The sequence below is a fragment of the Berkeleyomyces rouxiae genome (assembly GCF_048999995.1).
Source record: "Berkeleyomyces rouxiae strain 22BRR77 chromosome Unknown BrBRR77_ptg000003l, whole genome shotgun sequence".
Classification (NCBI taxonomy): domain Eukaryota; kingdom Fungi; phylum Ascomycota; class Sordariomycetes; order Microascales; family Ceratocystidaceae; genus Berkeleyomyces; species Berkeleyomyces rouxiae.
In genome coordinates this window covers 848,114-873,591 of record NW_027396493.1, presented here as the reverse complement: position 1 = coordinate 873,591, position 25,478 = coordinate 848,114, and the positions used below count along the sequence as shown (strand labels likewise).

Here is a 25,478-nt window from a genome sequence, read left to right as displayed (position 1 = left end):
TAAATGAAGCTTAACAAAATATTACGGATAGGGCCCAAGGAAACCATTAGGGTTCTAGAAAGCCAACGACTCAGGACAATGATAGGTTCCAGAGGTGGACAGTCAGGCCTGCGCGGATATACGGCCGGGAGGAGAGGATAGAACTCTCTAGGTCGTATGGTCGGTTTGAGGTAAAGAGGCACACTCAACTAATTGATCTTATAACACACGGAAGGGAATAAACAATCACAGGAACACTGAGGTAACGAAGACGACAGAAGGTACTGATGCAATGAAGGCTATCAAGAAACAAGTGATAATTAAAGATATAGTACTAAAGAAGAAGGTACTATCGAAGAAGTGATACTATAAACTAGTATACAAAGAAGAATGGCAAAAGGGGTGTATGTGATTGTTAAGCTTGGGGAGCAAGAGTTAACCTGATCACACAGGGCAGAAGGCAACGCTATTTAAGGCGTTGCAGATTCTGACAACAGAGATCTTCCCAAGCTAGAACCAAATCACAGATAACCGAAAGTGGGGACATACGTAACTCAACGTTACCAGACGCTACTATCAAACCGGATGTTAGTTCACGAGATAAACCAACACGGCAGCAGCAGAACTGAAAATCCCTCAAGACACCCAGGCAACGATATGTCGCGTTACAGCGATATCGGCCTAACAGGTGTGGGCCCCACGCTCAAACGCTGTTGACACAAAAGGAACGAGAATAGCAGTCAACTCAGAATAAGCTGCATCAACTGCAGAGTACCGAGTTACCTAATAGCGATGATCTATAGTGTGCAAGCCGGCCACACCCGAGTAGATAAACCGGAGTGACACCTCAAGGTTACACAGACCACCAAGTGGTATAACCGTATCATCATACGTCCTTGGAACATTAGCGTGACACAACGGAAGCGGGGTAAGGTGCCAGGCATAACCCTATGCAATGGCAATGGCAAGAATGGCTATTCATGACAGCGTCGGAGCCGTTTTCGCTTCTCAATGTCTACAACGAACGCCAGCTGACTGTGCAGCCTGTCCCCGAGACCCAACCCCGCCCCTATACCATTGAGCGCACCAATCTTTTATCGCGCAATATTGACACCAGTACTTTGCTTCTCGGCGACTTCAATCTCCATCACCATTGGTGGAATTCCCAGCGAGAGCATCCCCACGAACCACGAGCTGACTCTTTTGCTAACTGGCTGATGTCGCAGAATGCCACCCTGATTGTCGACGACGACTACGTTGAACGCAACGGCGGCACATACGTCAACAGCAGCACGACCTCGGTGATCGACCTCGCATTTTCCCTGCGGTCTCGACCGGGCCTGTTTACGAACTGGAGGTATCTTCAGGAGACGGGCTCCGATCACCGGGCCATCAGTTTTGATTACGTCAGCACCACCACACCCAAAACCCTAACACGTAACCCGGCGTTCAACACCAAGACGGCCGACTGGTCGCTGTTTCGCAAGGAATGGCTGGCTGGCCAGTGTTAAGGTGTGATTACGCTAAGCTGGATCTTCACAGAAAGGGACACAGAGGGACAAAGATCTCGAATTGAAGAACAAAACTAAACTCTCTAAATGGTGTAGAAACAATGCGACTATTTATCCTGTTGGAAAGGGAGGCAACCGACGATCGGCGGCGACGACAACTAGTTCCTCTAGGAAGTGCCGTTAGTCTTGGTTCTGGTCTGGCATTAGTTTTGCCGTACCAGCGCCGGACTAGTCCTTCGAGGATACGCCGTTAGTGTTGGTGTCGGGCTTCCGTCGGTCCTTAAGGGTGCAACCCCAACATCAGCCTCTCTTCCTCCTTTTGCGCGTCGTTTTGGTTCCTTTTTGGCTGAGCCATAGTTTGTAGGCGTCGGTATCGACCAGAAGGTCGACTGGTTCCCAGCCAGGTCTGACGTAGCCTTTCCATTTGACTTTGACTTGCTTGACACCGTTAGAAGTGCGTTCGCCTAGGATCTTTTCGACCTCCCAGTATTCTTCACCATTGATGACTTCCATAGGTGCTGGTCGATCGTCGTGAGTCTTTTGGGAAGGGAAAGCGTCGTTGGCAGCTGAGCGAAGGCGATCGGCATGGTAGACGTCGTGAGCAGTTGTACCCGGTACTTCAAGACGATAAGTGTGAGGGGTAACTTGTTCCAACACTTTGCAGTATTGGTATTTTGCTCTAAGTTTCCTGCCGAGGCCTGAGCCTTGTTGTTCAGGGCGTAGGGTGAGCCAAACGTATGAGCCTGTAGGAAAATCTGGTGCAGGACGTCGGTGTTCATTCTCGCGTTGCTCCATCTCCGCTCGTGACAGAGAAAGGTTGGCGTGGGCCCATTTCTGGGCGTCTCTCAGGCGTTGGATGACCCTCTCAGCCTGTCCGAGTGGACCGTTATTGTCGGGTTCGACAGGCAATGGTGGTGCGGCGAAGACTCGTGGGTGGTAGCCGTGAGACAAGAAGAAAGGTGAAACATTAGTGGCAGAAGATGGGGTGGCATTGATGCTGAACTCGACCATGGGCAGTAGATTGAGCCAGGCGGGGCCTTCAGCGCTGAGTTTGGCAAGTTTGACTTTGATCTCAGCGTTCATCCTCTCTGCAGCTCCATTGGTAGCCGGATGGTAAGCTGTTGTGGTTAGCCTTTCGATCTCTAGGCGTTTGCAGAGGTGTCGCCAAGCTGCGTTGACAAATTCGCGGTCAGACAAAATAGATTTTGGCATGCCGTGGTGTCGGTAAAAGTGGTGGAAGAACATATCTGCAACAGATTCCATGTCGAGGGCGTCGGCGGGAATAAGGATGACGCCCTTGGATAGACGGTCTATAACAGTTAGGACGTGGGTGTAGGTGATGCCGCCTTTCTGTGCTGGTTCCAAAGGTCCGATAAAGTCGATGGCAATCTCGGCCCAAGGCTGGTCGGGAATTGGCAAGGCTTTGAGGGTGGTGTCCTTGTTGTCGCGACGAATGTTAGAACTACCACAAATTTGACAGTTGCGGCAGAAACGGCGGATATCTTCGACGTAGCGGGGCCAGAAAAACTCTCTAGACAGCTCGACTTGCATGACGTTCTTTCCGGGGTGCAGCATCATGGGCGAGTCATGAATGTTCTGTAGGATGGCGGTTCTCAATGGCTCGTTAGTAGGTACCCATAGTTTATTCCGAAATCGAATAGCGGATTTGGCGTCCAAAGAGCAGTCGGAAATGTTGACTCTCAACTTGTGTCTGATTGTTTCGGGCCACTGTGACAGTCCATCTGTCAACGCTTTATGGATAATGGCGTATTCATCATCGGCAGCACAGGCATCAGACCAGAGTTCCCGTAAGGCAGGCGGAAGTTCGGGGGTAGAAGGGGCTTCTGGCGTGTTGGTGGTTTGTGTCGAGAAAACTTTCAGGCCGTTACCGTCGTGGTGCAAGATAGTGGCTAGTCGGTCGTTGTAGCGCGCGTCATTCGTGTTGTCTGGGGTGTCGCGGCGAGAGAGAGCATCTGGGAGAGGGGAGAGTTTACCAGGACGGTGGACGATGGTGCAGTTGTATTCGCTCAAGGTCAGGTACCATCTAGCTTGGCGTTCGGACAAGTGCTGCAACTTGGTAAAATGCAGCAAGTTTTTATGATCTGAGACGATGGTAAACGTCTCCTTCAGGCCCTTGAGTTCGCCACGCCATTCCTTCAGGGCACAGACAACAGCCAACAGCTCTTTGTCGTGGATCGGGTAGTTGCATTCGGCGGCAGTCATTTTGCGGCTGAAATAAGCACAAGGCCTAGTTGATCTATCGGGCTGCGTCTGTAGAAGCGCTGCACCGAGACAGTAGCCAGACGCGTCTGTCTCAACAACAGTTGGCAGATCTGGATTGTGCGTGCAGAGGACAGGGGTCGAGGTGAATGCTTCTTTTAGAGCCTGGAAGGACTCTTCTTCCTTTTCGCCCCACTGGAAGGCCTGGTCTTTCTTTGTCAACTGTAGCAAGGGAGTCGCTAGAGTAGTGAAATTTCTGACAAAGGTGCGGTAGAAATTGCATAGACCGAGGAAGGCTCGAACGTCCCTGACCTTCTTGGGCGTTGGCCAGTCCGACACTGCAGAGACTTTGGTTGGGTCGGTTGAAATCTTGCCGGGCTCAAGGATGTATCCCAGGTACTTCACTTTCGATACCGCGAACTCACATTTATCAATGTCGATTGTCAGTTGGCCCTCCAGAACCTTTGCTAAAGCCAAGTTGACCTTCTCGTAGTGGTCCTCTAACGTGCCGTCGGTATAAATCAAGATGTCATCGACGTAGGCAGAGCACCACACATCCAAGTATGGGCGTAGCAGACTGTTCACAAAACTTTGGAACTCTGCAGGCGCGTTGGCCAGACCAAAAGGCATGACGTTCCACTCAAAAAGGCCTTGTCGCGTTCGAAAAGCGGTCTTCCACTCATCTCCCTCGGCGATTCTGATGTTATGAAACGCGGAAACAACGTCGAGTTTCGTAAACCACTTAGCTTTGGAAGCATTAGCTAGGGTCTCGCTGATGTTTGGGAGTGGGTACCGATTCTTTTTCATAGTCGCGTTTAGTGCACGATAATCTACACAGAAGCGGAGGCCGCCACCAGGCTTTTTCACGAATAGGATGGGAGCAGCAGCAGTGGACTGGCTGTGGCGAATGTAGCCTTTTTCCAGCAATGAAAGAAGCGTCTGGCGAAGAACCACGAGTTCTTCTCTGGTCATGCTATAAAGGGGGCCCCATGGAGCTTCTTCGTCGGGCACGGTCAACTCGATCCTATGATCCTGGCCAGGCCGGCGGGGAGGCATCTTTTTAGCAAATTGTGCGTCTGGATCAAACACCTTGACCTTGTCGTGCTCGATCCAAGCTGGGATCTTCTTTTTCCACTCTCTGGGGTTGGCTGGTACTCTATCTTTCTCCAAACGGGCCAAGGCTTTATTGATATCTTCGATTGAAGCTGCAAAAACCCGCAGCTTATCTCTCTTGGCGGCGCGGAAGAAGGTGCTCGCTCTGTTTATTCGTACCATGGTAGAGCGGAAGGTATGGTTTGTCGTCGCCTTTCCTCGAGCGACAATGCCGGATTTAAATCTAACTGTGTCGGCTTCACAGTCTATCCTTGCCCCTTGTTTCTTGAGCCATGGGTATCCGATCAGGATGTCTTCGGCTAATTTTGGTACTACCCACGCCACATGTTTTTCTATGTGGCCCGATATGTCAATTTTAAACACGGCTAATCGGTCAACCGTGACGGTACTCTTTGAATTAAATGGTACCAGCGTTCTGGGACGCGAACTGAAATGCGTATCAAGTTTCCATTTCTTTACAAGGTCACTGCTGATCATAGAGGGGGAAGCGCTACCGGTGTCAATCAATGCAATCACGGGACAAGTGTTGTTGATCACTGCATCTAATTGAATTGATGTGTTGGTAATAGATCTATTCAACTCTTCCCATTCCTTCACAGCAGCCTTGTCGTCTTTGAAAACCTGCTTGGGCCTCTGACCACGACTTGGGGCAGAGGCGATCAGTTTCCCGAGTCCTCCTCGGCGGTCTCGTAATATTCTTCGCCCTCTTCTTCGAGTACAGGAGGAGGGAGGTTCGTGGCTGCGCGAACACTCTGTTGTACCGGGGGGCGGGCACGCTCGAATGGGCAGTTAGGGGACATGTGGCCACCAGCGCCACAACGGAGGCACAGTCCTCTGGCTCTTCGTGACTGGAGTTCTTCCTTGGAGACCCACTTGGCACGACGGGGGGCACTGTTATGGGTGGGCGCCCAGTCCATGGCATCAGGGGAGTGTTGTGCCGGGACATTGCGGAACTGGGACGTCCGGGCAGGGTTCCTCGGAGGGTGGGCATGCCGACACTCGTCGAGTTTTTGCCAGGCATTAAGCACCTGTTGTGCGTATTGTTCGTAGGTTGGGGGGTCTGGGAAACCAGCCAGGGCAGACATCACTTGCCCGGGGAGGGTGCGCCTCAGATTCATTATGCGCTCTTCGTGGCTCAGTCTATAGCAGCCAGCGATCTGCATCAACCGACTGACCCGAGCCAAATGTTCCGGAGCAGAGGCACCTCGGCATTTGAGGGTGTGCAGCTCCAAGAGTGCACGACGGGAAGCTGAGGTGTCCTCGAAGCAGCTGTCCAAGAATTCCAGGAACTTATCCACGTTCTCCAACGATGGATCGCGGCTCATGCGGGCAATGTAGGTCTGTGCCTGGAGCAAGGCATTGTCGGCTAACAGACCGTAACAGTGCAGAATGAACCCTCCTGCGCCGTTGAAGTGACTGTGGTCGTAGCGGTACTTCATCTCCACGTATGACCGGTACGTTGGGTAGAGATCAGGCCGCGTATGGTCATAACGGACCGGGCGGAGGTCGGAGGAGGTGTTTCGCACAACCACTGGGGTCGCGGGGGCGGAGTTGGGGAGTCCCTGCATTTCGTTATTGTGAGCCATTGTTGCTTCGTGGAAAACCTCTGGCTCACCGGGGACTTCTGGTAGTATGCTGTCTTCTCGGAAGCTGTGGTGGAAGGAAGAATCGTCGTCAGAGGGTGCAAAATAGTTTGGGGCCATAGGGTTTGGCCGCTGTGGATATTCAAATGGCAAAGTAAAAGAAAAGTAAAAATATATCTCGATCCCTCGTCGGGTCGGCGGTAAAGTAAAAAAAAAAGGAAAGATAAGAGTGACTTAAGGAAAAATAAAAAAAAAAAAAAAGGAAAAGGGAAAGGGGGGTTTGAGAATTCGAGATGATGTTAAGGTGTGATTACGCTAAGCTGGATCTTCACAGAAAGGGACACAGAGGGACAAAGATCTCGAATTGAAGAACAAAACTAAACTCTCTAAATGGTGTAGAAACAATGCGACTATTTATCCTGTTGGAAAGGGAGGCAACCGACGATCGGCGGCGACGACAACTAGTTCCTCTAGGAAGTGCCGTTAGTCTTGGTTCTGGTCTGGCATTAGTTTTGCCGTACCAGCGCCGGACTAGTCCTTCGAGGATACGCCGTTAGTGTTGGTGTCGGGCTTCCGTCGGTCCTTAAGGGTGCAACCCCAACAGCCAGGCTGACCTTGAGCTTCAGCTGTCCCTGGCAGAGATTTCTGCAGACGGTGACGCAATGGCGCGACTGCTTTCCGAGGCCCTGCAATCTGCTTGTCAGAGGTGCATGTCAGTGAAGAGGCACAGTGCCCGCGCAAAGCCATGGTGGACGCCCGAGCTACAATGTCATGAATAGCTATCCTGACACTGCTCATGCTAAGGGTTATGCATGAGACCTACCCCACTCTTCTTTTCCACAACGCCGAAGGTCGGCGACCTATGAAGATGCGCTTATGGCACAGGTTGGTCTGTGTAGATCGTGAGTTGATCAACGGATATGAGGTTGTCGTGGGATGTGCTGAGCACGGGTGCTCTGATAGACGTTGTTCTGCTGCTGCGGAGTTTTCTTGTTGCAATTGCCATTGCGTGCTTAGGTGGGGGTTGTTATCTGGTTCGATTGTTACGAACCTGTTACGTCTTGTTTACACGAGACTTATCTTTTGTTCGTAGTTAGATGTTGATTGTTTCTAGCTTGGGAAGACAGAGTTTTGTCAGGAGCGCCGACAACATAAATATCGTCGTCTCCTGCCCTGAGTTGATCAGGTTTACTCTTGTTCTCCAAGCTTAACAATCACATGCACTTGCTTACCTTCTTCTTCTTCTTTATACCATTCTGTTCTTGCTTTCTTTGCAGTTCAACCTTTCTTCTTCTTTGAAGTGTGTGATTGTTCCTCCTCCTTCCTCTTTGTGCCGCTCTATTCTCGGAATAGCCATCTAAGTTGTGTGTTGCCTCTTCATCTCAACCGACCATACGTCTTAGCACTCTGTCTAACTGACGTCTTCCTCCACAGGCCCGACTGTCCACCTCAGGAACCTATCATTGTCCCGAGTCGTTGGCTGTACCCGGAACCCTAATCCTTTCTTCGGGCCCTATCCGTAATATTTTGTTAAGCTTCATTTGAAGACCCGACGCTATTACAACTTTGGCTCTCTTTGGCACTTTTTTCTCTCCTCATTTATTTTTCCCTCTCTATTACGTTTCAACTCGCAATGGCCCTCACTCGCGAAATGATCGAGCATCTCAATACGTTCCTCCTGTCGATTCCTGACCGAACTCCTGAGAACTGGCATCTCGGTGCCCTTCCTAGGGAGTTCAGTGCTGAGATCAAAATGGCTATTGTGGCGGCTTACATGTCTGGTCTGCGCACCGACGATGGTGCCCCGCCCATCCCCGTTGGCTCTGTTCCTGATGCGGCTCAGGTTTACTGGGCTGCGTTCCAGGCTGGCGCTGAAGCCCGCTTCAACTCCCTTGAGTCTCTTCCCCGAGTCAAACGGGAAGAGGATGCCGATCCGTTGAAAGAGGCCGACAAGCATCTTGATGTCGTGCCCTATGATGGCAATCAGCAAGGCTTCCAGGCGTTCCAGAGGCAACTTGCGGTCAAATTTGCTGCTGCACCCAAGCACCACCGCACGGAGCAGCGCAAGCTGATGACTGCCTTCTCCTACCTTAGAGATGGCGCTCTGGATTGGGCCATGCCTCGGATGGACCCGGCCACTGGACACATGAACTTTGAAACGTACGACGATTTTATGAAATCGTTAGCTGAGGCTTTCGATGACCCTGACTGGCGCATGACTGCGACCCAGCAGATCTTCGACTTAAAGCAGACAGGTACTTGTACTGCCTATCACTCTGCTTTTACAACGCTGTTGAAGAAACTCGGTTGGGCCGACGCTGATTTCACCATTGCACTATTTCAGCGAGGCCTCAAGCCCCACATACAGGACGCTCTGGCTTGGAACACCTATCCTGCCCCTAAGGGAACGCTTGATCAGTTCGCTAATTTCTGCAACACGCTGGACAATACGATCAACAACCGAACCCGGGGAAACAACGGGAAAATCCAACCGCCTCCTGGTGTGGTCCCCTTTCAGCAAGATTCTCGTTCGAGAAATGCTGGCGCCCAAAAAGCTGTCCCCAACACCAAGCCAGCTAAGGGTACCTCTGCAGGTCCCGATGCCAACGGTCTACCCTTCCGTAAGACTGCTGACGGCAAAATGGCAAAGGGTGTTTGTTGGAAGTGTGGCGCAAAGGACCACATGCTAAAGGCTTGCCCCAAAAACAACCTTGCTCTTCGCGCAGCTACTGTCCCTTCTCCCTCCACTTCTACCCGGGCTCCCTCGACGGCCCCTGCGCCTGATGCGTCAAAAAACTAGAAGGGCTACCGACCCATTCCCCTCTGGTCCTGGCTAGCCCTGACGCTGCTGATGAGGGTCTCTTGAGAATCAGCACTTGTTCTCTTGATAATGCTATCGATTATGGTAACTCTCCCCCTCTGGTTATTCCTGTGACAGTGAATAATTCCATTGAGGCCTACGCTATGGTGGATTCGGGATCAACAACTTGTTTTGTGGATTCTGAATTTATAGCAAGGCATCAGATTCCTACTGTTCTCAAGGCCAGAGCCGAGTCGCTCCATGTTGTTGATGGTAGTGAAACTGCTGCGGGTAAAGTGACCCACCAAGTTCCTTTGTCCCTCTCTTTTCCTAATTATTCAGAAACTTTGGTTTTTCAAATCACGAAGCTTGGGGGCTACCACATCATCCTGGGGAAATGCTGGCTCGACGCCCATAACCCGGAAATTTCTTGGCCTTCCAATACGCTCAAGATATCGGTTACTTCTACCGCCGATGGCAATGCTGTGGCAGCTTCTGATTCTTCTTCTTCTTCTTCTTCTGTTTCGACTGCTTCTACTGATTCTGGCGCTTCGTTTGATTTTTCTTATACAAAAAACGACAAAAATATTGCTTCTACCGCTGGCAGTCAGATTGAGGGATCTGCTCCTGCTTCAGCCACTTCACCCCTTCCTTCTTTTATTGCACAATCGTCAGCTGTGTCTTGTTCCTGTGTGACGGTGTCGTCTCAGGCTTTGCATCGCTTTGCCAAAGCTGAGAAACTACAGATTTATCGTGTCACCGCTCAGGAAGTCCTGGATTATCTCAATCAGGAGGACCTAACTCCGGAACAAGAGCATGCACGGCTCCTTGAACGCATCCCGAAGAAATACCATGACCTACTTCCTCTGTTCTCTCGAGAAGGTGCTGATCAACTACCACCTCACCGGGACATTGATCATGCGATTAACTTCGTTCCCGATGCGAAATACCCCAAGGCCCCGCTGTACGATATGACTCCACTCGAGTTGCAGGCTGTCAAAAAATATCTAGATGGCATGCTTGCTAAAGGCTTTATTTCCTCTTCCTCTTCGCCGCTGGCTTCCCCGATTCTTTTTGCTAGGAAGCCAGGCAGTTTACGATTCTGTGTTGATTTCCGAGCCGTCAATGATATCACCATCAAAGACGTAACTCCTCTGCCTCGGATCAATGAATCACTGCGCACGGCGGCTACGGGAAACATTTTTACAAAGCTGGATCTGAGAGCCGCGTACCACTTGATTCGCATCAAGAAAGGTGATGAATACAAGACAGCTTTCAGAACTCGATATGGCATTTTTGAGTACAATGTGATGCCGTTTGGGCTCACCAATGCTCCTGCCACGTGTCAGAAATATGTCAGCGAGGTCTTGTCGGAGTATTTGGACATATTCTGTGTCTGTTACTTGGATGATATCCTGGTGTTCTCTCTGAACCAAGAGGAACATGATGTTCATGTGCGCAAAGTCCTGCTAAAATTAGCGCAGGCCAGTCTGTTTGTCAAGGGTGAAAAATGCGAATTCGACAAGACTGAAACTACCTTTGTTGGCTTTGTTATTTCAGCCGATGCTCTGAAGATGGACCCCGCTAAAGTTGCGGCTGTCCGTGAGTGGGAGGCTCCCCGAACTGTTAAGGGAGTCCAGTCCTTTTTGGGTTTTGCCAATTTCTATAGGAGGTTCATCCGTGACTTCTCTAGAATCTGCACACCTCTCTTCGAGTTGACTAAAAAGACGCAATCTTTTGTCTGGTCCTCTGAATGTGAGGCAGCATTTCACACCCTGAAGGACCTTTTCTGCTCTGAACCTATCCTCAAGCACTTTGATTACCTGTTGGACACTGTTATTGAAACAGACGCGTCTGACCGTGTAATATCTGCCGTCATGTCTCAATACCACCCGACTGACAAGGGGCTTCTACTACACCCCGTGGCCTATTTCTCTCAAAAAATGAATCCTGCCCAGTGTAACTACGGCGTAGGTGACAAGGAGTTGTTAGCCATTGTGGAGTCTCTAAAGTCGTGGCGATTCATGGTTGAAAGTCTGGAAAAACCTGTTCTGGTATTGACGGACCATCGGAATTTAGCCGTTCTTAAGCAAATTCCGGCCATGAACAGACGGCAAGCGAGGTGGGCTATGGAACTGAGCGAGTACCGTTATGTCATCACTTATAGGCCTGGCTCCTTGAATTCTAGAGCTGATGCCCTGACCAGACGCTACGAAGACCTCGTTTCTTCTTCTTCTGAGGAGGATAAAGAGCTGTGTGCTCCTATTATTCCCCCTGAAAATTTTATTGGTACCATGTCTTTGGTAGACGAGGTAAAAATCGCGCTATCCACGGACAAGTGGGCTCTTGATGTTATTTCTGCTCTTCGAGGCCAGTCGACCAAACCTCCAGATGTGGACCTCAGTGTCTGCAGGCTTGACAATGACGGTCTTTTGTTTGTCAACGACCTTCTATATTTGCCGAACGAGGATCTACGAGTTCGTGCATTGAAGAATTGTCATGATATTATGCCTAGCGGACACCCTGGACAAAAGAACACTTTTGAACTTCTTGTTCGGGAATACTGGTGGCCCGGGATGCGTCGTGATGTCATCCGGTACATCCGAAATTGTGAGGTCTGCCAACGGATCAAGTCCGCGCGACATAGTCCCTACGGTCTACTGAAACCTCTGACCATTCCGCAAGCTCGGTGGACATCTGTGTCCCTTGATTTTATCACCGGCTTGCCGGTCTCCAATTCTTTTGACATGATTCTCGTTGTCGTCGATAGGCTTAGCAAAATGGCTCACTTTATACCTTGCGATTCCTCGCTGGATGCTGCAGGTTTTGCTAAGCTCTATTTGTCAGCAGTGTATAGGCTCCACGGTCTGCCATTGGACATTGTGTCCGACAGGGGTAGTCTGTTTACGTCGGCTTTTTCCAAGGCTTTAGCCAAACTGTTGGGCATAAAGCAAAATCTGAGTACTGCGTTCCACCCTCAGACCGATGGTCAGACTGAGCGTGTGAACTCTATTTTGGAGCAATACCTGCGGGGTTACACCAACTATAGACAGGAAAATTGGGCTGATCTTTTGCCCTTGGCGGAGTTCTCTTACAATGACTCCGAGTCCAGTTCTACTATGCTGACGCCCTTCTTTGCGAACCACGGGTTTCACCCCAGAAGTGGGCGTGAGTCGCTCCCAGTCTCTGTGGAAAAAGGCCCGTTGCGGAACTTTGTTAAAGAGCTTGACAACATTTGTCAGTTTTTAAAGACTGAAATTACGTGGAGCCGTGAGCGGATGACCGAGTACGCGAATCGACACAAATCTTCCGCCCCTCTCCTTCGAGAAGGGGACTTAGTGTGGCTTTTGAGTAGAAATATTCGAACTACTCGTCCTTCAAAGAAGTTGGACTTCAAGAAGCTTGGCCCATTTAAGATTCTACGGAAGGTGTCTTCGCATGCCTACGAGTTGGCACTCCCTGCCACTATGAAGGTTCATCCCGTCTTCCACGTTTGTCTGCTGGAACCATGTGCGTCGGATCCTCTTCCTGGCCAGAAAAACCCTCCTCCTCCTCCCGTCATAGTAGATGGCGAGGAAGAATTTGTGGTCAAGGAAATTATAGGCGTGTCTTCGCGTGGCCCTCTGCAATATCAAGTAGTTTGGGAGGGCTATGAACATGATGGACCCTCCTGGGACCCGGACACGGCTATGGCTGATGCCGACGCGCCCACTGAGTCCCCCGACACGTGGACCGTAGTCGCCAAGCGCGCCCAGAAGAAGGCTGCCAACAAAACCACGACCCCCGCCCCCAACACGACCACCACCACGACCACCACGACTGCCCCTCGCGAGAAAACGGCCGTCGTTATTGTCACCACACCCGAGTCGAGAGCCAGCGCGCTGCCCCAGCGACGCGTGCGCGACGCGGTGAACCGCCTTCTTGGCAAGACTGCAGTGTCTGCGGTCCAGCGCACCAAGGCGGGCAACATCTTGCTGCACGCTGTGGACAGTGAGGCCGTCAAATTGATGACCTCCAATCTGCAGCGCGTGGTCAAGGAGCTGTCCTGCTTTGGCGCCTGCGAGTTCACGCGCGCCACATCTCCCGGCTCCAGAACACACAAGTCGTCAAAGCTCTGCTTTGTCATCCACGGTGTGCCGATTGAAGACGGTTTCGACAGTCTCAAGGAGCTGCCCAAGGACATGGCGGACTTCAACGGCGTCAAGATCTCCGACTCGCTGCGCTGGCTTGTGGTCCCTGCCAAGGGTAAGCAGGCTGGCTCGGTGGTCGTCGAGGCCCTGACCCAGGCTGACTACGACAAGTGTGTCGGCAAAAACGTCAACGTCGGCGGCGCTATTGTCCCAGCAGTGCCCTACGTTGACCGCAAATCTACGACAGACGGCCCCCCTCGCCTATGAAAGAGGGCCCTACGGCCGGACAACGTCTACGCATCCTTCAGCACAACGTGCACAAAATGAAGGCTGTTCATGAGACAATACTTGAGGCTGCTGCAACCGGAAAGGCGGACATTGTCTGCATCCAGGTGTGACGGGTTTCACTAAGTATGAGAGAATCTCATAGTTATGACCAAATGCTGTTTATTATCTTTAACATAGGGAAGAAAAGAAAGAAAAGGAAGAAGAAAATCTAAACTAAAGATGGGGGAACTGGCTCTGCTTTATAGGCGTTCGACAATCCAGTTGTGTGCGCCCCACCAGGGCAACCAGCCCTATGACCCCTGTACAATAAAAGTGGAGCAACATCCGTGCACATAAAAGTGGGTCCCGACCCTTGTGACACAAAAAGTGGGTCGCACCCTGGTCGACTAAAAGTGGGTCCACAAACCCTAACCCGAAAGTGGACCCAACTTCAAATCACACAAAAAGTGGGTCAACATGGATCAGCCCAAAGATGATCCAACATCGGGTCCACGACCCGTAACATTACCCCCCTCCTCTCGTCCGTGTGCGGGGGCCTGTCCGGGCGTCAGCTTCTGGTACGCCCACATCGTCTTCTGTTCCAAACTCGGCTTCAAACATCTCAAGCGCTTCGGTGTCCTCGAAATCAACGCGCGGTCTCCAATCTGGCTCTGCGTATCCGGCCCATTTGACAAGAACTTCTCTGCGGTAGCCTCTTCCAACGCGTCTCTGGCGGCTTCTCAGGATTCGTTCAACAAGGTACTCGGGTTCGCCGTATTCGTTTTCTTCAATTGGCGGCGGTTGCGTGTCGTCCGTTTCTTGCGACGGGAACGGGTTCTGGCTGGCGGGCTTGAGCAAATCGACGTGGAATCTCGGGTGAACATTTGTCGGCACGTCCAACTCAACAACGTGGGGAGAGACAATCTTCCTGACTTTGTACATCGCGTTCGTCCAGGAAAGCTTCTTTGATAGCTGCGGCGTCGAAATATTCTTGAGCTTTAGCCACACGGTGTCTCCGACTTCGAACCGAACCTGGGGGCCTCTCGATCGGTTGGCCTGATCTTCCATGTCCTGTTGTCGCGCTGCCATGGCTGCCTGTGCTAGCTCCCAGCCTTCGTGGAGTCTCTGAATGAACTTCTCGGCGTCTCGGTGTTCTAGCCTTCGCGGAACGGACTCTTCTGCTGTAACTTGCTCGATTGGGCTGACGTGATAACCGTGCGTCAGGAAAAACGGACTCATTCCCATCGAGGTATTCCGGTTGTTGATCGCCAACATGGCCGAGGGGAGCAAGTCTGGCCAATCATACTGCGAATAGGTGATGAACGATCGCAAGTATGTCAAAACTTCTTGATTCATCCGTTCCGTTGCGCCGTCAGTCTGTGGGTGGAAACCTGTCGACAACCGTTGTTCGATACCAGTAAGCTTGCAAAGATGAGTCCAAAACTCGCTCGTCCAGTTAGTGCCTCGATCAGAGACCAGCGCGCGCGGGAAACCATGGTGCTTCCAGTAACACTGCAGAAAACTCTCTGCACATTGTTCGGCCTTCATCGTGTTCATGGCTTCCAAGGCAACACCTCCCGTTAGACGGTCAACAATCACCATCAGGTAGCGGGGATCTCCCGATTTCTTCGCGGGGAGCTCAGTCATGAAGTCTATACCCAGCTCCGAGTGGGGTCGCTGCGGGATCGGAAGCGGCAACAGTAATCCCTTCTTACGCTCGCGCCACACTTTCGACCGCCCACAAACATTGCAGTTCGCACAAAAACGTCTCACATCTCGCGATATACCTGGCCAGAAAAACTCGCGGGACAGAATGGCAAGCGTGCCGTCGCGTCCGGGGTGGCCTGTGATGTGTGAGTCGTGCGTCTTCTGAATCAGTGCCGTCCGTAGGGGTTCCCATTCTGGAACAAACAACTTGTGGCGATATAACAGTGCTCCACGTTGGTCGAATTCGCACTCGGCTATGGATATCGTTATCTTCTTGGTCAGCGACGGGGGAAAACTTCGTTCGCCTGCTGCCAAAGCTTGGTACATTTCCTGCATATCCGAGTCGTGGTCCTTCGCTTGGTCCCAAAGCTCTTGGAGGTGCGGTTGCACAAACAGTCGTGATCCGTCCGGGACATTGTCGGGGCTTTCTGCGATGTCACCAGCTGCCACAGGCACCGTTGCTGTGTGGGGAATCCATTGGTCCTTGATGAGCTTCATGATCCGAGACTTCAGGCGGTCGTCATCTTCGCCTTGCGGAACATCTTGCTGTCGTCGACTGAGGGCGTCGGGCTTTCCACTCTTGCTGCCTGACCGAAACTCCAGCTTAAAATCGAACTCCGAAAGCATCTGCGACCACCGAACCTGGCGCTCCGAAAGTTTGCGAGTCGTCATGAAATACTGTAGGTTCTTGTGGTCGGACAAAATCTTGAAAGGCGCTCCCAAACTCTTAAGTTCGCCTCGCCATTCCTCAAGGCACTTAACCACTGCCAAAAGCTCCTTGTCATGAATCTCGTAGTTAACTTCGGCAGGACTCAACTTCTTGGAGAAAAACGCAACCGGACGCAACTTGCCGTCATCATCAACCTGGGATAGAGTGCCTCCAAGTGCCCAACCAGAGCAGTCGCACTCCACCACCGTCGTTCGGTCTTCGTCCCACATTGCTAAAACTGGTGCCGTGATGAACAAATTCTTGAGCGTCTCGAACGCGCTCTCTTCGGCTTGGCCCCATTTCCACGGGACACCCTTCTTCGTTAAACTGACCAAAGGGGCCGCCACTATTACGGATAGGGCCCAAGGAAACCATTAGGGTTCTAGAAAGCCAACGACTCAGGACAATGATAGGTTCCAGAGGTGGACAGTCAGGCCTGCGCGGATATACGGCCGGGAGGAGAGGATAGAACTCTCTAGGTCGTATGGTCGGTTTGAGGTAAAGAGGCACACTCAACTAATTGATCTTATAACACACGGAAGGGAATAAACAATCACAGGAACACTGAGGTAACGAAGACGACAGAAGGTACTGATGCAATGAAGGCTATCAAGAAACAAGTGATAATTAAAGATATAGTACTAAAGAAGAAGGTACTATCGAAGAAGTGATACTATAAACTAGTATACAAAGAAGAATGGCAAAAGGGGTGTATGTGATTGTTAAGCTTGGGGAGCAAGAGTTAACCTGATCACACAGGGCAGAAGGCAACGCTATTTAAGGCGTTGCAGATTCTGACAACAGAGATCTTCCCAAGCTAGAACCAAATCACAGATAACCGAAAGTGGGGACATACGTAACTCAACGTTACCAGACGCTACTATCAAACCGGATGTTAGTTCACGAGATAAACCAACACGGCAGCAGCAGAACTGAAAATCCCTCAAGACACCCAGGCAACGATATGTCGCGTTACAGCGATATCGGCCTAACAGGTGTGGGCCCCACGCTCAAACGCTGTTGACACAAAAGGAACGAGAATAGCAGTCAACTCAGAATAAGCTGCATCAACTGCAGAGTACCGAGTTACCTAATAGCGATGATCTATAGTGTGCAAGCCGGCCACACCCGAGTAGATAAACCGGAGTGACACCTCAAGGTTACACAGACCACCAAGTGGTATAACCGTATCATCATACGTCCTTGGAACATTAGCGTGACACAACGGAAGCGGGGTAAGGTGCCAGGCATAACCCTATGCAATGGCAATGGCAAGAATGGCTATTCATGACAGTATGCTCCTTTTAAATGACTGATTTCCACAGCAGTACTAAGATCGCCACATCCTAGACTAGAATCAAGTCGGAGAATTCGCAAAAGGAAGCCGGGCATCTAGGGACACGGAAGTCCACCGGGCTTTGCAGAATCGGAACAGAAGGAATAAGCCAACCATACGGGTCTAGACACAGCATGACTCCGCAGGCAAGAATTGTAGATCTCGATGCACCAACAACATCGTGACGTATAGGGGATCAACGGAATCCCTAGCATGAAAGCTTGTACATCTGATCAACATAAAACAAGGCCTTGAAGTGCAACGACAACTTCGTAAGGGCCTCGTGTCCACAGACAAGAGGAAGGTAAAAAAGAATGGGAATAACGAAAGGCAACCTCATCAACCGAGGGGCAGCACCAAGGATCTTAAGTGGGAATAAGTTGAGAACGCAGCTCAGTACCCGCAAAGGCAAAGGTTTTTCAACCTTGTTGTCCTCCCTAGTTATGGCATTGGTCATAGAAGTAAGAGCCAGGCCTGTAGGTTATAACAAACAACAATCGCTCAGTTCCATAGCCCATAAATCTGTTGCCTGCAAGATGCAGAAGGTCCCCTGAGAACTACCAAGTTCTGGTAACAAGTGTACACCAGAGTGGCTACTCAGTTGGCACAATCATCAATCGCCGCGACATAATCGCCTCCACAATAGCTAAGAACCCCCTGGGACATGGTTCGATGGATGTAAACGAACACGATTCCGGTTGTGGGAGAATAGACTAACATGTGTAATGGGGACTCATCATCGATCGGGTAATTGGTATATGACAACAGACAGCATGGAAACAAAGACGTGCAGGATCCGTAAAGAGTATTGGTGAAAGGGGAAAACAAGAAATTGGTAAAGTCAGCTTGTCAAACTTGGCAGTATTTCAGCACAAGATACAAGACTGGCCTGCACCACCATAGGCAGGACTTCGAAGAGGGACATCGTGTTTCTTTTAACGAGAAGAAAAACAACAAGATATTGTCCAAAAGAGAGAGGCAGAGAGTAGGCCCAAGTGAAGACACAAAGAGGTCGCAGAAAGGAGACATAGAGTAGTCGCAAGTAGACGTAACAGAGTCGAAGAAAGTAACAGGCAAGAGAGCTGTCCAAAGTAGAGGACACAGAACATGTCACAAGAAGTAGACGTATAGTGGTCGTAAGTAGACACAACAACAGCCGAAAGAAAATAGTCCGAACAGTGGCCTAACGCATTAGACACAACTGTGGCACGAAGACTAGACATAACTGTCAAGAAGTGGGACAGAAGCGAGCTGTTAACAAAGCGAGTAGACAGCAACTGTCAATACCCAGACAGACACGGGCTGTCAGCAAAGCGAGTAGATATAAACTATCAATACCCGGACAGACACGAGCTGTCGGCAATTATAACCCAGCAGGGGTCAAACGCAAGCACCATAGTGGTCAAAGAAGAGACACAAAAAAAGCAGTCGCCGATGGACACACGGTGTCACAAGGAAGAGGCATTAAGAGGTGTCAACCCAAAGAACAGACACGAGCTGTTCGTAGAACCAACGAGCTCAGCAAAGAACAGACACTAGCTGCTGATATCATATAAATAGACCCAACAGGAGTCAAAACAATTAGGCAAGACAAAGGCCAAGAAATACAGACACAGAGGTCTAAAAACAGACATAAACTGTCCAAGAAATCCCACAAGAACTCAATAACATGCTTTGGCACAATGGCAGGTGTGTGAGTAAACTCAACAACAACACTTTATACACTCAGGTACCATGTTGTAACTCAAAGTAATCTGGGAGTTGGCAACATCATTGCTGCAAGCCAAAAGGTGCATAGCTGGTAGACATGGCTTTCTGGAAACCCCCGTTCAGATGTGGCAAGTTGTAACGACTGGTTGATGCGGGACCAAATGAACAGCTTATAAAATAAGGTAGTTGACCGCCCGTAAATCAACAGAAGATCGTACACTGCCTGGTTCCCGAGGACAAAGAATCGGAGAAGCCAACACTGAAGAAGTAGGGGCAATGAAGCCACGTGTGAGCATGCCATCCAGGTTTTGCTTGACAAGTTGCAAATTTAGATGTGCATCATCAGACGGAAGAGTATTGATATGTTCGGCAGTCGAGACAAGATTAACAGCATGACCTGCGTCTTGACAAGAGGTGGTTGAAGGTACACCATCCCGCAAGAACACCGGACGCAAATCATAATAACTGTCCGAACTGCATTCGGGATATCGCTTGTGCACTTGTTCTAGCCGTAGGTCATCCTGATCAACAGGATCGAGAACCTGCTCAGCGGTAGTGCGGTGAGCCCGCCGGTTCTCATTGCTTGCAGTGGAACGCAAAGCTTGAGACGACATTAGCCTAGAGGAACAAAGTGCTTCAACGAAATTAAAGGAGCTGGGACAGAGACAGTGCCATCAACTGACTGTCCACAGAAGAAGAGAAGTAGATTGAGAAATGGAATCAACTAAGAACCAGAAAGAGCCGAGTTATGACTAGCGGACGAAGAAGGTTGTGTAACAACAGCAGCGCTAGTATGATCATAGGAAGACGGGATATCGGCCGTAGTCGAGAGCCGGAACGAAAAGAAGAATAAGGTGTGCTAAAGAATAACAAAGAGTTGGAAGAATGTGTGAGTCTTTAAATGAAGCTTAACAAAATATTACGGATAGGGCCCAAGGAAACCATTAGGGTTCTAGAAAGCCAACGACTCAGGACAATGATAGGTTCCAGAGGTGGACAGTCAGGCCTGCGCGGATATACGGCCGGGAGGAGAGGATAGAACTCTCTAGGTCGTATGGTCGGTTTGAGGTAAAGAGGCACACTCAACTAATTGATCTTATAACACACGGAAGGGAATAAACAATCACAGGAACACTGAGGTAACGAAGACGACAGAAGGTACTGATGCAATGAAGGCTATCAAGAAACAAGTGATAATTAAAGATATAGTACTAAAGAAGAAGGTACTATCGAAGAAGTGATACTATAAACTAGTATACAAAGAAGAATGGCAAAAGGGGTGTATGTGATTGTTAAGCTTGGGGAGCAAGAGTTAACCTGATCACACAGGGCAGAAGGCAACGCTATTTAAGGCGTTGCAGATTCTGACAACAGAGATCTTCCCAAGCTAGAACCAAATCACAGATAACCGAAAGTGGGGACATACGTAACTCAACGTTACCAGACGCTACTATCAAACCGGATGTTAGTTCACGAGATAAACCAACACGGCAGCAGCAGAACTGAAAATCCCTCAAGACACCCAGGCAACGATATGTCGCGTTACAGCGATATCGGCCTAACAGGTGTGGGCCCCACGCTCAAACGCTGTTGACACAAAAGGAACGAGAATAGCAGTCAACTCAGAATAAGCTGCATCAACTGCAGAGTACCGAGTTACCTAATAGCGATGATCTATAGTGTGCAAGCCGGCCACACCCGAGTAGATAAACCGGAGTGACACCTCAAGGTTACACAGACCACCAAGTGGTATAACCGTATCATCATACGTCCTTGGAACATTAGCGTGACACAACGGAAGCGGGGTAAGGTGCCAGGCATAACCCTATGCAATGGCAATGGCAAGAATGGCTATTCATGACAGCCACTTCGCTAAACGAGTCGATGAACTGACGATAAAAATTGGCGAATCCGATAAAACTGCGGACCCCTTTGACGTTGGTCGGCGGAACCCATTCTCGTATAGCGGCAACCTTCGCTGGGTCAACCTTGACTCCTTGGCCGGCCTGAATGATGAAACCCAAATACTTCGTTTCCGTAACTGCGAACTCGCACTTGTTAAGGTCCAAACACAGACCCGCATCTCCCAACTTCTTCAGCACGAGCTCGACCTTTTCCATGTGCTCCTTGCGACTACCATCGGTATAAATCAACACATCGTCGAGGTAGGCGGAACAGAAATCGTCCAAATGTTCACGCAGAGTGCTGTTGATGTATCTTTGGAAGGTCGCTGGTGCTCCAGTAAGTCCAAAAGGCGTAACAAGCCACTCGTATAGTCCAAATCTTGTCCGGAAAGCCGTCTTCCATTCATCGCCCTCTTTGACACGAATCTTGTGAAACGCAGCGCGGACGTCAACCTTGGTGAAGTAACGGGCCTTGGCTAACGAACGCAGCGTCTCGCTAATGAGGGGCAGGGGGTAGCGGTCTTTCTCCGTGATGGCGTTGATACCACGGTAGTCGACACAGAATCGTAGGCCACCCCCGGGCTTTCGTACAAACAGGACTGGCGCACCACCGGGCGAACTGCTGGCTCGGATCCAATTCTTGTCCAAGTGATCCGAAAGTGTTTTACGCAGGACCAAGAGTTCATCTCGAGACATACCGTACAGCGGGCCCCACGGGACTTCTTTCTCTTTGCCGTTGTTGTCCTTGGTTAACTTGATAGCGTGGTCGATACCGGGGCGGTTGGGCGGCAAATCTCGTTTCTCATCGTCTAAAAACACGTGGCCGAGGTGCTTCAGTTCTTCGGGAAGCTGCTCGGTAATCTCTCCTAGGGTCATGCGACGCTTAACTTCAAGAGCCTTGTTGATGTCGTGGATCGTGGCGGCGAAAACCTGGATCTCTTCCTTCTTTTTCTTGCTATGGCGAATCTCAGCGGCGAAAACAGAGGCCATAACCATGTTTGCCTTTGCGCCTGGAACATGCGCGTCGAGCCAACCTTTCTCTCGAACCATAAGGGCGTCAGCTCCGGAACCTAGACGAATAACTCGTTCCTTGGCCAAATAAACGACATCGTTGCGCTCCATCCATGGCTTTCCCAAAATCATGTCGTAAGCTAGATTGGGGATAACGTAACCATAGACTGTTTCTTTGCGTCCGTCGATGTCGAGCTCACAAAAGGCAATTTCCGAAATCCATCTCTTCTTTTCGTCATTCTCGGCTAACCGTAGCTCACGCTTCGTTATCGGCATCCGTTGCAAGCCTTTCTTTTTCACCAACGATTCGTTGAAGGCTGACGTTACTAGGCATCCGCTATCGAACAAGGCGTCACAGTAGAAGGAGTTGTCGATAAAAGCTTCGATCAGGAACGGGGACGAATGCATCTGGGAAATCGCTTGTTTGGGGGCATCCGTAATCTTTGTCTTTCGTGGCGAAATAGGTTCATGCCGGTCCTTCGTGGGGGATTCTCTCCTGGTAACCTTCTTGTCGATACTGTGGTTCTCCGGGGTTGTCGTTGCATGTACTTCTGCGGGCGATTCTGCTGGGCGAAACTTCGGGCACCTAAACGAACGATGGCCCTGCTCTAAACAACGGAAACAGGCTTGTCGTAGTCGTGCCTTTTCGATATCAGATTGCGCTCTCCATGGCGCTCGTGGCTTCGGGGGTTCAGCAAACTTCTGCTGGCTCTTCTTTTCTATAATCTTGGCAGCGGTCTCCAACTGGGAGATCAACGCTGCTACTTCTGACTTCTGCTGAAACTGTACTTTCCGGACCTGTACTTCGGGTCCGTCTTCGGTGTCTTCTTCGTCTGTCGATTCTTCCGCGGCTTCAGGGATCGGGAACTCCTCTTGGTCGACTGGCTGTTGCACATACCACGTGCTGCTAGATCCTTCTCTATATCTTGCTTCGTATTGCGGCAAGCACTCAACTCTTCCAGCTATAGTCCGTACTTTCGTCACCCACTTGTTGTAATCGTCGTCGGGTAACTTCTTCGGAGTGAGGTGGTACTGTAATGTGTCGTTGAGGGCCGCATCTATGAATAGGATCTTGCATCTGTCGGGCCAATGCCAACCTCCACAGGCGCTCAGCGAATATTCGTAGTCTTGCAGAAACGCGTTGAAAGTCTGCGCTTCTCCCATTCTCATGGTCATCAACTTCTGACCTGCCTTCATCACAGCTTGCTTGTCGGTGAACTGGTCGTTGATGTGTTCTAAAAGCTTCTCCCAGTCCCAGTCGTGAGCTTCCCCTTGATCGAGCCAAAGATCCAAACGTGGCTGCTGGCTTTGGGGAATACTCATAAAGATTTCGAAACATATTTCGCTGGGAGTGAGGCGGTGGCGATGGCTGATCCGGGCTCTAAGCTTCAGTTGATTGAAGAAACGCTTGAACGAAGAGGGCTGACCATCCCACTGGGGCCATGAGATATTGTGTGTGGGAGAGGGGGAACATTGTTGGCTCGATAACAGCTGATGCACTGACTGTAACAACTGGAACGTGGTAACATCAGGCTGCGGGTTGACTTCGGTCTGCTGGGGCATGGTGGCGACCTGGGGTGGCAACGTGGCGGGGAGGAAAGGCGGAAAACTGGGGGTCCTAGGGCTCAACATGGCATAAGATTGCACTTGCCCAAATAGGATAAAAACAAACAGGTAGAACAGGGATAGGAACATATCCAAATAGAGGGATGAAAACTGTATATAAAACTTCTTGAACGGATCCCGTAACTCCAGGGGATCGTGAGAAAACTCAAGAAGATGTTAAAGATAATATGTGACGGGTTTCACTAAGTATGAGAGAATCTCATAGTTATGACCAAATGCTGTTTATTATCTTTAACATAGGGAAGAAAAGAAAGAAAAGGAAGAAGAAAATCTAAACTAAAGATGGGGGAACTGGCTCTGCTTTATAGGCGTTCGACAATCCAGTTGTGTGCGCCCCACCAGGGCAACCAGCCCTATGACCCCTGTACAATAAAAGTGGAGCAACATCCGTGCACATAAAAGTGGGTCCCGACCCTTGTGACACAAAAAGTGGGTCGCACCCTGGTCGACTAAAAGTGGGTCCACAAACCCTAACCCGAAAGTGGACCCAACTTCAAATCACACAAAAAGTGGGTCAACATGGATCAGCCCAAAGATGATCCAACATCGGGTCCACGACCCGTAACACAGGAGCCTTATACCATAAAACTCAAAGCTGGGTATAGAACATTGACGCAGCCGGGCTTCACCCTGGTTGTGCCGTTTAATGTTAGGAATCTCGAGGCCATGCCTTTGCGCCCGCGGGTCTTGACCTACGTCCGCCAAGGCCTGCCGTTTTCTGTGCTGTTCGAGTTTGGCGATGCTGAGAGTGATATTCAGACCCTGCGCATCCTTGCGTCGGAGCCGTTTTCGCTTCTCAATGTCTACAACGAACGCCAGCTGACTGTGCAGCCTGTCCCCGAGACCCAACCCCGGCCCTATACCATTGAGCGCACCAATCTTTTATCGCGCAATATTGACACCAGTACTTTGCTTCTCGGCGACTTCAATCTCCATCACCATTGGTGGAATTCCCAGCGAGAGCATCCCCACGAACCACGAGCTGACTCTTTTGCTAACTGGCTGATGTCGCAGAATGCCACCCTGATTGTCGACGACGACTACGTTGAACGCAACGGCGGCACATACGTCAACAGCAGCACGACCTCGGTGATCGACCTCGCATTTTCCCTGCGGTCTCGACCGGGCCTGTTTACGAACTGGAGGTATCTTCAGGAGACGGGCTCCGATCACCGGGCCATCAGTTTTGATTACGTCAGCACCACCACACCCAAAACCCTAACACGTAACCCGGCGTTCAACACCAAGACGGCCGACTGGTCGCTGTTTCGCAAGGAATGGCTGGCTGGCCAGGCTGACCTTGAGCTTCAGCTGTCCCTGGCAGAGATTTCTGCAGACGGTGACGCAATGGCGCGACTGCTTTCCGAGGCCCTGCAATCTGCTTGTCAGAGGTGCATGTCAGTGAAGAGGCACAGTGCCCGCGCAAAGCCATGGTGGACGCCCGAGCTACAATGTCATGAATAGCTATCCTGACACTGCTCATGCTAAGGGTTATGCATGAGACCTACCCCACTCTTCTTTTCCACAACGCCGAAGGTCGGCGACCTATGAAGATGCGCTTATGGCACAGGTTGGTCTGTGTAGATCGTGAGTTGATCAACGGATATGAGGTTGTCGTGGGATGTGCTGAGCACGGGTGCTCTGATAGACGTTGTTCTGCTGCTGCGGAGTTTTCTTGTTGCAATTGCCATTGCGTGCTTAGGTGGGGGTTGTTATCTGGTTCGATTGTTACGAACCTGTTACGTCTTGTTTACACGAGACTTATCTTTTGTTCGTAGTTAGATGTTGATTGTTTCTAGCTTGGGAAGACAGAGTTTTGTCAGGAGCGCCGACAACATAAATATCAAAAAATCAACGAAGCAACTGTCAATA

General features: G+C 50.4%; 8 protein-coding genes across 8 annotated transcripts; 4 read left to right on the top strand and 4 right to left on the bottom strand.

The window, feature by feature from the left end:
- Positions 1 to 929: 929 nt before the first annotated feature.
- BROUX77_003424 (uncharacterized protein) lies at positions 930 to 1,490 on the top strand (the record flags this gene model as incomplete). Its single annotated transcript, XM_073748074.1, has 1 exon — positions 930 to 1,490. One exon carries the CDS (start codon positions 930 to 932, stop codon positions 1,488 to 1,490), a length of 561 nt encoding a protein of 186 aa, XP_073605849.1.
- A 300-nt stretch (positions 1,491 to 1,790) lies between these two features.
- On the bottom strand, positions 1,791 to 4,985 carry BROUX77_003423 (uncharacterized protein; the record flags this gene model as incomplete). The annotated part of the gene is made up of 1 exon (XM_073748073.1): positions 1,791 to 4,985. The coding sequence occupies one exon, from the start codon at positions 4,983 to 4,985 to the stop codon at positions 1,791 to 1,793; it is 3,195 nt and encodes a 1,064-aa protein (XP_073605848.1).
- A 497-nt stretch (positions 4,986 to 5,482) lies between these two features.
- Positions 5,483 to 6,526, bottom strand: BROUX77_003422 (uncharacterized protein; the record flags this gene model as incomplete). The annotated part of the gene is made up of 1 exon (XM_073748072.1): positions 5,483 to 6,526. One exon carries the CDS (start codon positions 6,524 to 6,526, stop codon positions 5,483 to 5,485), a length of 1,044 nt encoding a protein of 347 aa, XP_073605847.1.
- Positions 6,527 to 8,039: 1,513 nt separating this feature from the next.
- BROUX77_003421 (uncharacterized protein) lies at positions 8,040 to 9,206 on the top strand (the record flags this gene model as incomplete). Its single annotated transcript, XM_073748071.1, has 1 exon — positions 8,040 to 9,206. One exon carries the CDS (start codon positions 8,040 to 8,042, stop codon positions 9,204 to 9,206), a length of 1,167 nt encoding a protein of 388 aa, XP_073605846.1.
- Positions 9,207 to 9,370: 164 nt separating this feature from the next.
- Positions 9,371 to 13,603, top strand: BROUX77_003420 (uncharacterized protein; the record flags this gene model as incomplete). The annotated part of the gene is made up of 1 exon (XM_073748070.1): positions 9,371 to 13,603. The coding sequence occupies one exon, from the start codon at positions 9,371 to 9,373 to the stop codon at positions 13,601 to 13,603; it is 4,233 nt and encodes a 1,410-aa protein (XP_073605845.1).
- A 525-nt stretch (positions 13,604 to 14,128) lies between these two features.
- BROUX77_003419 (uncharacterized protein) lies at positions 14,129 to 16,249 on the bottom strand (the record flags this gene model as incomplete). Its single annotated transcript, XM_073748069.1, has 1 exon — positions 14,129 to 16,249. The coding sequence occupies one exon, from the start codon at positions 16,247 to 16,249 to the stop codon at positions 14,129 to 14,131; it is 2,121 nt and encodes a 706-aa protein (XP_073605844.1).
- Positions 16,250 to 20,846: 4,597 nt separating this feature from the next.
- Positions 20,847 to 23,543, bottom strand: BROUX77_003418 (uncharacterized protein; the record flags this gene model as incomplete). Its single annotated transcript, XM_073748068.1, has 1 exon — positions 20,847 to 23,543. One exon carries the CDS (start codon positions 23,541 to 23,543, stop codon positions 20,847 to 20,849), a length of 2,697 nt encoding a protein of 898 aa, XP_073605843.1.
- A 582-nt stretch (positions 23,544 to 24,125) lies between these two features.
- On the top strand, positions 24,126 to 25,070 carry BROUX77_003417 (uncharacterized protein; the record flags this gene model as incomplete). Its single annotated transcript, XM_073748066.1, has 1 exon — positions 24,126 to 25,070. The coding sequence occupies one exon, from the start codon at positions 24,126 to 24,128 to the stop codon at positions 25,068 to 25,070; it is 945 nt and encodes a 314-aa protein (XP_073605842.1).
- Positions 25,071 to 25,478: the final 408 nt, after the last annotated feature.